At 56.4% G+C, this 9,985-nt stretch overlaps 2 protein-coding genes across 7 annotated transcripts in view; one reads left to right on the plus strand and one right to left on the minus strand.

The window, feature by feature from the left end:
• Positions 1 to 90: 90 nt before the first annotated feature.
• On the minus strand, positions 91 to 7,548 carry Kifc2 (kinesin family member C2). 3 transcript variants are annotated; one of them, XM_055626449.1, is made up of 19 exons: positions 7,482 to 7,548; positions 7,210 to 7,267; positions 6,888 to 6,969; positions 6,596 to 6,744; positions 6,362 to 6,500; positions 6,108 to 6,253; positions 5,943 to 6,008; positions 5,729 to 5,857; positions 5,256 to 5,333; positions 5,029 to 5,143; positions 4,842 to 4,951; positions 4,272 to 4,380; positions 4,003 to 4,166; positions 2,143 to 2,247; positions 1,932 to 2,053; positions 1,712 to 1,835; positions 1,492 to 1,621; positions 1,149 to 1,405; positions 91 to 1,076 (listed from the first exon to the last, which is right to left on the minus strand). In XM_055626449.1, the coding sequence occupies exons 4-19, from the start codon at positions 6,668 to 6,670 to the stop codon at positions 831 to 833; spliced, it is 2,115 nt and encodes a 704-aa protein (XP_055482424.1). In that variant the 5' UTR covers positions 6,671 to 6,744; positions 6,888 to 6,969; positions 7,210 to 7,267; positions 7,482 to 7,548; the 3' UTR covers positions 91 to 830. The 3 variants fall into 3 exon arrangements, with proteins under 3 accessions (XP_055482424.1, XP_055482423.1, XP_055482422.1); XM_055626448.1 differs by lacking the exon at positions 7,482 to 7,548 and having other exon boundaries at positions 7,210 to 7,472; XM_055626447.1 differs by lacking the exon at positions 7,482 to 7,548 and having other exon boundaries at positions 4,003 to 4,380; positions 7,210 to 7,472.
• Positions 7,549 to 7,833: 285 nt separating this feature from the next.
• Positions 7,834 to 9,985, plus strand: part of Zftraf1 (zinc finger TRAF-type containing 1) — a 16,438-nt gene continuing 14,286 nt past the window's right edge. Inside the window, exons 1-3 of one of the 4 annotated variants that reach the window (XM_055626452.1) lie at positions 7,834 to 8,181; positions 8,475 to 8,775; positions 8,949 to 9,709. In XM_055626452.1, coding sequence (XP_055482427.1) covers positions 8,683 to 8,775; positions 8,949 to 9,434 — 579 coding nt within the window. In that variant the 5' untranslated portion in view covers positions 7,834 to 8,181; positions 8,475 to 8,682 and the 3' untranslated portion in view covers positions 9,435 to 9,709. The other 3 variants (XM_055626454.1, XM_055626451.1, XM_055626455.1) reach the window with 3 other exon arrangements.

Here is a 9,985-nt window from a genome sequence, read left to right on the forward strand (position 1 = left end):
CACCCATGAATATCATTTTGATAAAGAACCAGAGCTAGGAGCGTGTCGACAGCAACAGCTTTAAAACACCAGGCACAGCCTTGCTGAAAACCCACAGCTTTAATTGGGTTACTCCAAAAAGGGGGTTGCCTCTGCTAGGTATGACAGGTCTGGCCAACCATGCCTTTGACTCTCCCACACACACGGGTCTGCAGAAGCAGGGCGCAGCCTAGGGCAGTGCTTCTTCCCTTGATCCCACCTTGTCAGGCCCTCATCTATCCATCCCTCTGTCACCACACCTTCCTGGCTCCAGGCTGGGGGAGGGAGAGCCAAAAGTGGGTCCAGTGTGAAGTCTTGCCCTCCCACAACTCCCTGGGTTGGAGGTAGCACCTTTTGGGGAAGGGGTTAAGAAGTGAAAGACAGGACCCCTACATAATTTGGGTATGATGGAAGTAGGGGAGAGATTAACAGTAAAGAAATGTACAACATTTTGATTCTGAGTCTGATATTGGGGGCAGGGTGGTGACTTGGGAAACCACTTGGTCTGGGGTCTGGTTCCTGTAGCTCTGCATCCCCGCTGTGTGCTGTGATAAGGGCAAATGGTGATAAGGGGAGAGCGAAGGGCCTGTGGCCCAGCTGGGGGTGGAAGGGTGGAGGCAATCCTTTCTCCAAGCATAACATGCCCTGGCCAGATCAGGAAGGGGAAGCTGTGGGACTCTGAGAGGGCAGTGAGGGCCCAGAGTTTTTCTTCCTTAAGGTTGACCTATGAGGTGGGGAATAGGAACTTCCCTGCTGCCTCTGCCAGCAGAGGTTGTGTTCCCAAGCCCAGTCTGAAGGGCTTTGACCCAGATCTAGGGAGGCAGGGCCCCGAGAGTCAAGCCAGAATAGCTGTTGGGGCTGGGACTCGGAGGGCTGCCGGGAGACGGCGTAGGGGTGCAGGAAGTTCCAGTGAGTGGGGTGTCCGTACTGAGAGAAGAGGGGGTTCCAGAGCGAGGGGCCTTACGGCGCCGTGCTGGCCCCAGCTCCACTTGACCCACTCGCTCGGCAAACTTGAGCGAGCAGATGGTCTCTCCGAGATCTTCCGTCCTCGTGGAGATCTACAAGAGAGGTGCACTCATACACAGCCCAGGTGGGCAGCGCCTCAGGCTTATACCAGCCCAGGGACCCACCTGCAACAGCAGAACCGCAGTGGTGCCGGCACCGAGCGCCGGCTGGAGCAGGCGTGTAAGCTGTGAGTCGCGGAAGGGCACGTGGGGTCTCCGAGCTCGGAGCGCAGCCATCACTCCTCCCAGCGCTAGCAAGGAGCGGTTGATGGCCTGGGCCTCCCGCAGACGCCGGGCGCCATTCGGGTCTCTCTGCGGGGTGCTGGCGACCCCTGCTTTCCACACGCGCTCGGATCCTGCCAGGTCCACTAGGTGCAGCGTGCCTGCAGGTGCAAATGAACCCGATGTGGAGGGAGATCTCCAGTGAGCCGGAAACCCAGCAGGACTAAGTACCATCAGTGCACAGTACCTGTGGTACCCTGGGCTCGAGGCGGAGAGGCGGCGCGTAAAGTCAGCGTAACTAGGGCGTGGGAGCGTGAGCTGTGCTGGTTCATGACAGTGGCTGCTGTGGCTCTGTTGCTCCTCCCCAGACTCAGCATCTGAAGAGCAGACCATCAGGACTAATCTGGCATATGCATAGTCCCTACCCAGAGGTGGGAACAGACAGGGGCCCAGGAGGGCGGCCTTACCTGGTGCAGGGTTTCCAGGTTAGGAACGTCCCAGTGTGTGAGGCCAGCCACTTGAATTCCCCCTTGCCCTGCTGGTCCCTGCCTCACTACCAGGCGCTCCGGAGGCCCCGTGGCTAGAAGGTCCCTGTTGAGAAAGGGTGGGATTGATTCTATGGATTCTAGAAATGGCTACAGAAGCCTGGGCTGGGGGCAGGGAGAAAGCCGCCCACGCATCCCTGACCTGACTGCCTCGTTGTAGATCTCCACCATGCTGAGGGTCACATGGTGGTGCCCTCCAGTCCCCATCTCCCGGAACAGCAACTGCAGTGCCCTAGGAGCTATGCCAGGGTCCTCGGGTGGGCCCTGAGGACAGTGTGCAGTGCCACATTGGACTCTCATACAGACCCCCGAGTCTCCCCACCCCCCTCCCCCAAGTGTAAGCTCCCACCTACCTCCATGCTGTAGGTTTTCCCAGTCCCGGTCTGACCATACGTGAAGATGCAAACACTGTACCCCTGGAGGCAGGACAACACAGCAGGCTCTAGCTGCCGGAAGACCTGGGGACAAAACACAGGCGGGAGAAGCGTCCTCAGTCCTTCCCTATTCCCGGTTCAAGACCTGGGAGGGTAGGAAGTGCAGTCAGCAAACTGAGCAAAGTGTAACTCCTCCGGGAAGAGCTCCCCTCCCTTCACATAGCAGGTGCCTTAAGAATGGGGGGGGGGGGGGCATAACAGAAAACAGCAGCCTGGCAGAGAATGTAGAGTCCCAAACACCAGCTAGGAGGTTCTGGGGTAGGGGGAGTTAGGGGAAGGGTGGTCAAGAGCTTAGACACCAGGGCTAGACTTCCAGGTTAAAACCTGAAGTGACGAGAAGCCAAGTACCGACCATCCTTTCTATGTTCTGCTGGGTCATTTCCTCCTGTGGCAACTAATGGAAATGTGTGCTGGAGAACCTCCGCAGTACTTGACAAGAAAATAATAAATCTAAATGGAAAATGGTGGCACGTGCCTTCAATCCCAATTCTCAAGAAGCAGAGGCAGGCGGATCTCTGAGCTCTAGGCCAGCCTGTCTACATAGCTAGTTCCAGGCCAGTGACAGATACACAGTGAGACTCTATCTTAAATTTTTAATTAATTAGTTAATTAAAAATTTTAACACTCCCCCCCCCCCCAAAAAAAAAGCCAGGAGGGCCTCTGTGGGTATAACAGATAGTGCCTAGGCTATAGAAACCAGGCTCCTCGGAGTAGCTGAGGGAGACATGGGGTTGAACCATTCAACCTGTTGGACAGAAGTAGACACAGCAATAGCCTTTTGAGTAACTGCATGGCCAACTTGTATACCAGAAGGTCCTTAGAGATGGCGTGGCTGTCGCTTCTGATTGATGACCATATAAACAATGTCTAGAATTACCAGCATGAGGATGAACTTTTGAGGATGAAAAGTTCAGGATTGAGTGGTACAAAAATGGGGGCTACAGGTGAGATGCATTTGGTCCAGTGTGTTAGGCTGATGACCCAGTCCAGGCTGCCCAGAGTTCTGTACACAACTGTAGGGAGCTGGGCATGGCTGCAGTGTGGGGGTGGGAGATGATGCCAGGGGAACGTATAGGACAGACAGAGGCAGGTGGAAAGTCAGTCAGGGGTGAGTCTGTCCCTGCTAGACACTACGTTATACCGTCTCTGTGAGACCAGCAGGTAGCCTGGGTCTTCATTGGCAGCTCTGTCCCTTACCTAATCCCTTCTCAGCTCTGAGCCTCCATTTCAGTCACAGAAGCTCCAGCAGCACAGTTTATGTGCAAATGGAGGCCGTGTGTGAAGCAAGTTGGGATAAGCTGCATTTCCACTGGTGTCTGGCCAAAAAAGAGGGAAGAGGAGGATCGTGGCAGGGCAATGGGGGCGCACTGGGGTTGCCCTGCTCACTTGACACCTATCCTCCCACCTGACCTGCCTTGGGGTCACAAAGCAAGTAGAGGCTCTGCCTTCACAGATGGGTAGAGCCTAGATCGTAAGGAGGGTGAGGCTCCAAGCTATCACCCATAGGATCACAGCCCTGCCTTCACCATTGTGGCACCCATCCACGCTCTGCAGCCAGTTCTACGCAAGCAGGGACTCACCATGGACAGGTTCGTTTTCCTTAGCACTCAGCAGTGCAGCCAATCCTGCATCCAAGGACTTTCAATTGGCTCCCTTCCCTGATGGAGCCCAGCCTCCCACCTTCTAGGTATTCGGACAGGCAAGGAAGAGGGAATGGGCCACTTCTGGACTCAAGGGACTCTGAGGAAGGGTCAGGACAGATGCAAAGGTGACTGTCACCTCCTCCTGGCTGGCATCTGGAGGAAAGACCCAGTCCAGGCGAAAGCGATGCTGGCGCCCTCGGTAGCAGGTGGTGATGGTCCCGCCTTGTCCAGGCTCCACGCTCACCAGGCTAGAAGGTATCCCTTCAGCTGGTCTCAGCCGGCACAGAACACGAATATTCCCTGCATTGGGGACCACAACAGCAGATTGCCTCCTTAGCCTTAAAACAAGAGAGTTCTTCTTCCATCCTATAGTCAGTGCTGCTCCATTCCCAAAGCCAATCTCACCCTTGAGTTCCAAAAGCCGCCCTGAGCATCCAGCTGGGGGTTCCTGCTGCCCTTCCGGGGGCTGAGTCTTAGCCCCTCCAGCTGACAGAGCCCCAAGGGCCCAGGATACCTGTGAGGAAAACAAAGGCAACTCCTAGTGAAGTGGGGTGCAGAGAACAATACAAGAAGTTGTAGTGGCATACAGCGTTCAGTGGGTATAGACCCCTGAGGGCACCATCCAGTGGGTCTGAAAAGAATCTAGGAATCATAGGCAAGAATATTCATTCTGTCTTCCATCCTTCTAGGCTTCTCAGCAATTGTCAGTTTTCACAGTACACAAATGAGGACACAGCCAGGTAGTGGTGGATCTCTGAGTTGGAAGCCAGCCTGGTCTACAAAGTGAGTTCCTGGACAGCCAGGAGTATACAGAAACCCTGTCTCAATGCCTACTACCAATAAACAAACAAACAAACCGAGGATACTCTGAGTCACTCAGAAATTATTCAACTACTGACCCACTAGTACAGGCATCTCCTGAGGGATGGGAAGGGAAAACATTAACCACAGAGGAGGCTCCCCTGGGATCCTGACCTGTCCCTGGGCCTCACTCAGCGAGCCCTGACAACTCTGAGTAAAGGTGCTGACCAGTCCTCGAAGGTCTCCACAGCCCTGACGCAGGCTGGCCATCCGTGCCCGAAGTCCTAGAGAAAGAAGGCCATTGAGAAGAAAAGAGCAGATTCCAGAGCTTTCCCAGAAACCACTTTCTCCTAGCCCTTACCTGCCAGCTGTCCATGAACTTGCTGCAGCTCCTGTCTGCAGTTCTGTTCTGTCTCCTGCTGGAGCTTCTGGAGAGCCCCTCGAAGGCCCTGCAGCTGCATCTCCTGGACCCCCAGCTGTCCTTCCCAACCCCCACTTCTGTCACTGACGAAAGCAGGCACCAGGCCCTGCCCCAGACTTCACCTCCCAGCTTCCCATCCCTCCTTATTCCTGGGTCCCCTTGCCCACCTGGACTCGCAGAGCTTCTGTGGTGTCCTGGGCCTCTTGAAGCTGGCCCTGCAGCTCCAACAGTGCCCCTGCTTCCTCCTGTAGGAGAGTGGGAGCCAGGTGGGCCATAGAGCTAAATGGATACTCAGGAAAGGGTATCCTGTGGTTCCATTTCACTCACAAACTCAAGGCCAAATCAAAGTGGCAAGAATGGCTGAACCCATGCCACCCAACTCCATGGCTCCTTGTCCCAGACTCTCTGCTCTCCTGAGGTCACCCAGAGAGACCAAGAATGGGGTGGGAGTGTGTTCAGTGAGCATCAGCCTCACTGATGGGGCTACCTTGCAAAGACCATCCCAGAGTCTGTCCATGGTTAGAGATGGACCCCTACTAAAGCAAACACAAAGTCCTGAGGAGGTTTCGGTACAGTTGCTGGACACCAGGTGTACGGGAGCCTGGACTGCAGATACACCTACAGGCAAACAGCAGAGTACCTGTGGAGCTCTGGTGAGGGGCCCAGGGCCCCAGTGCAGCAGGAGGTCCCGGGTAAGGCTCAAGCTCTGTTTCAAGGCTTCATTCTCCAGTGTGAGGTGCTGAACCCTTTTCTCTGAATCTGTCACCCCCTGACAGAGAGGGCCATCATCAGGACCCACCTGAAATTCCCTTGACATTCCAGCCTGTTTCCTACGCCCACCCCAATAGCCTCACCACTCCGAGACGAAGTCTACTCAGCTCCTCTTCCTGCTGCTCCAGCTGCTGTCTCAGCTCTTCCAGCTGTGGGGCAGTCGGGGACAGGATGGAATTCCTCTTTGGATCTCACACCTACCTGTGAGTGTGAGATCTTACAGTCCCTGCTGCTCCTGATTCCCTTACCTGTCCAAGAATAAGCTCTTCCAACCGCTGCCAAGCTCTCTGCTCCTCCTCCAACTGGGGAGGCTGATGTTCCTGGGTCTCATCCCTTGGTACCTCATCCACGATGGGAGTGGGTTGAGAGGAGCTTTCTTCATGTGACAGAGAGCCTGGAGAGGGGTGAAGCTAGTTACAAGAAAGGAAAGGTCTGGCCTAGGGAGCAGAACCAATTCTAATAGATCATGCTCCTTCCATAAACAATGATACTCTTTACAAACCATCTAGAGTGGAAGGCTGCACTGGGCAGGCTGGCTGAGTCCCCTGGAGCAGGGCCTGCCTCCCCCTGGGGCTCCGTGTCCATGCCAGAAGGGCCAAGAGCTGACTTGTTACTGTCAACAATGGGGGAACCTCACCAGGCTGTGAAGGAAGTAATAATCAAAGTAGAGGAATTGGGAATGTGAAGAGCACAGCGGCCAGGGAAAGGAGTAATTGCTGGAGACTGCGATGCTCACCTTGCCCAGGTCGGGAGGAGTCCCGCAGCTCTCTTCTGCCCCCAGCTGGAGGGAGAGGAACTCAGCAAGGCGCATGAGTGCCTCTTCCAGGGACACCTCGGCTGCTCCGCCCTCGGCTCCTTTCGTACCATCCTCAGATTCTGAGCAGCCTTTGAGGCCAAGTAGTGGAAGGAAGAAGCATTCCGTACCGCTGGATGGAAAGGAAGCCTTTCTCCCTCCCAGGGAGGTCACAGTACTCCAACTGCAGGGTTTCCCCTAGACCCTTCCCCAGCAGCTCCTGGCATGTACCTACCTGCCAGGCTGTTCAGCTCGGTCCACAGTTCTGATGTAAACTGATCGGGGCGGCGACGACCCCTAGGTTTGCCGCCGCTTCCCTGCGAAGAGAGCATAGGGCGCCTGTGAGTGTGCTGGCAGCATATGGCCATCCTTCTGAAATGGGCCAAGGGGTTGGAGCTGAGGTCTATGACCCCAACACCTAAACGGACAAAACTGGTCTCAGAACAGCTCTATTCCCCAGAGCCAGTGCCTAAGGACATAAAGCTGCACAGTTCGGCCACGACCCGATCTCAGAATGACGGTGGTAACCGACCGTGCTGCAGGCCCACTTCGCTCACCTGGGAGGGGTCCCCGGCGTCCGCAGCCGCAGCAGCCCCTCCATCCCTGCGGAAAAGGCTGTAGAAGATGTAGATGAGCAGGGAGTAAAAGGCATACATGGGGGCGCGGGGCGGCAGAGAGCACCTCTTCGCGCCGCCCCGCGTCCCCGCACCAGGACTCCGCACCCGCCCGCCGCAGTGCCCATGCGCATGCTCGCGGCGGCCGCCCCCACGGACGATCTTCCGCGGGCGGAGGGCGCGCACGGAGGGGCGACCGTGGGGAGCTGCACAACCTGTCCTTTAAGGCTCTGTCAAACGTTTTTAGTCCCCCGTTTGGCAAAGAGTGGGCGCAAAGAGCTCCAACGGCTTTCTAGCTTCTCTTGGGAATCCCGTGGAGAGCCCACCGAGGTAGGCGCGCACCGACCGAGCCACCGGCGCACAGGTGTACTCCTCTCCGCCCCCACCTCCCGTAGCCCAGCCCAGACCCCACCCCTCCCCGGCAGCGCGACCCAGTCCCGCCCAGACCTCCCCTTCGGTCACCTCGCCCCTCCCACAGCCAGGCAGCACTCTTCCGAAGCCCCACCCCGCCTGGACTCCCAGCTCCGCCTAGACCCCCCTTGAAGCGCCACCCCTCCTCTCTCAGAGCCTACCCTTCGAGAGCCCCGCCTACGTCTCCGCCTCAGACCCTGGACCCTGCGCGATCCCGGGGCAGGAGCCAACCTGTACTGAAAGCCTAGTAACTCATACCTTTAATCCCAACACTCGGGAGACAGGCAAGCGGGTCTCTGCGAATTCGAGGCCAGCCTGGTCTATACAGCGAGCTCCAGGACAGCTAGGGCTACAGAGAGAGACCCTATCTAAACCACAAACCGGTACTGAACATCTTCTGGTTCTGACCTCCACCCTTCCAGCCCCACCCCTCTCTAGAGCCTCCCTCGGCCCTCCGCAGGCCCCGCCCCGCCGCTCTAGCCGGAGCTCCTCTCGTTGGTGAAGGTAAGCGGACGGCCCCGGGTCGGCTCCCCGGGAGGGCGGGCTAGGAGGCGGGGCTGGCTGTTGGAGGCAGGTTCGGGCCTTCAGCTCCGCGTCTCCAGGTGCTGCGCGCTGTCTGTCGCAGGCCACCTGCGCAGCGGTGCCTTCCCCGCCGGCGTGGAAGACCCTGTATCTCCAGGTGCTAGGACTCGGGCCCAGGCCACAGCAAGGGACTGCGCGTCTTGCCGTTCCGAGTCCCTGGCCTGACACCCTGTTTGGGCGCCAAGATTCCAATCCCATTCTCCTTCCCCACCAAGTCACTCCTGTAGGTGAGTCCAGTGACCTCAGGGCTTCCAAAAGATTGGGACTGAGTCTCTTCTGAATGTCTACTCAAAGGTGTCTGGAACTTGAGATTTCCGAAGAGCTTCACTAAAGGACTCCAAATCACCAGCCTCTGTGCATTCTTCTCTGCAAATCTAAAGATTCCTTTCCCATCTCCTCAAACTCACTACTCCTCAAGGTGTCATGGTCTTCAAACCCAGGAGTGAATGGAGCACTGTCCTGTCCCACCTGGTGCTGGCAGGGGTGTCTCTGCATGCGGCGGTGAGCTCTGTACAGGTGAATATTTTTACTCTCACAACTATGTAGATTCCTGCACTAGAAAGAGGGGTGGGGCATGGATGAGGCTGGGTCTCCTTGATGGGGGGAGAGGGGGGACAAACTCTTATTTAAAAGTGTGACTCCTTTCTCTTTTTCCCCCGTAACTTATCTATCTTTCCCTGTGTCAACAGTCCAGTCGAGGAGCTGCTGCTGGCTTTCTTCTCCAGACCTTTGCTGCCATCGCTATGCTGGCCCCAGGGCTGAACACACAGGAAGACTGTCTTGCTGGAGCTTGGGTTGCCACAGTCATAGGTCTGCCTCTTCTGGCGTTCGATTTTCACTGGGTGAATGGGGACCACTCCTCTGCCAACCTGCTTCTCGGAGGAGGCATGGTGCTGGCAGTAGCTGGCGACCGCCTTGGCCCTGAAGGCTGCTCTGTAGCCGGACAGGCAGTACTGCTGGTGGTTGCGGTGACCATCCTTATTGTAGCTGTTTTCACAGCCAACACTTACGGCATGTGGGGGGGTGCCATGCTGGGTGTGGCAGGTCTCTTAAGCCGGCTGGAAGAGGACAGGCTGCTACTGCTGCCCAAGGAGGACGTCTGTCGTTGGGCCCTAGTTGCAGGCAGTTGGGCCTATTGCCGGGCTCTCCACACACAGCGCCTGCAGTGGGAGTGACAGTGGGACTGACGCATGGCAAGGCAGGGCTTCTGTTCCAGGGACTGCTTCCGGAGCCTCTCTCTTAGGGATAAGCTTTCCTTTCTCTTGAAGTGGACCAGCTGTGCGTTCACGAATGGGGCAGAGCTTAGGTGCTATCCCTTCTCTAGTCATGCATGTGTGAGAGCTCACCTAAACCACAATGCAAGGAACAGCACACTTGGGGCCTGATTCTGGGAGGAACATGGTTGTGAGCCAGAGGCCTGATTTCCAATAAACCTTAGGAATATGCATAAGTATGGGATCTGCTTATTCTTGAGCTAGCTTCCTAAGGCCTCCAGGATATCAGCTGATTTCCCTGAGTAAAGAGGGAGTGATGTGCTGTAACTAACTTAAGGCATTATTCACCATGGCGTTCTGGCAGACTTGCCAAGAGAACTCCAGTGTTGCTGGGCATGGTGGTGCAGGCCTTTAATTCCAGTTGGGAGGCAGAGACAAGAGGATGGATCTCTGTGAGCTCTGACATAGTGAGTTCCAGAATGGCCAGTGCTACATACAGTGAGACCCTGCAT

Source organism: Psammomys obesus, unplaced genomic scaffold, assembly GCF_907164565.1.
Source record: "Psammomys obesus unplaced genomic scaffold, mPsaObe1.curated_primary_1811, whole genome shotgun sequence".
Taxonomy (NCBI): Eukaryota; Metazoa; Chordata; class Mammalia; order Rodentia; family Muridae; genus Psammomys; species Psammomys obesus.

Coding starts and splice junctions, on each gene's coding strand:
- Kifc2 (XM_055626447.1), bottom strand. CDS start 7,308: ATGTATGCCTTTTACTCCCTGCTCATCTACATCTTCTACAGCCTTTTC. Junction 2,248..4,002: donor CAGATGCCAGCCAGGAGGAG/GTGACAGTCACC, acceptor TTTTGTCCCCAG/GTCTTCCGGCAGCTAGAGCC. Junction 1,077..1,148: donor CTGCGGTTCTGCTGTTGCAG/GTGGGTCCCTGG, acceptor CCTCTCTTGTAG/ATCTCCACGAGGACGGAAGA.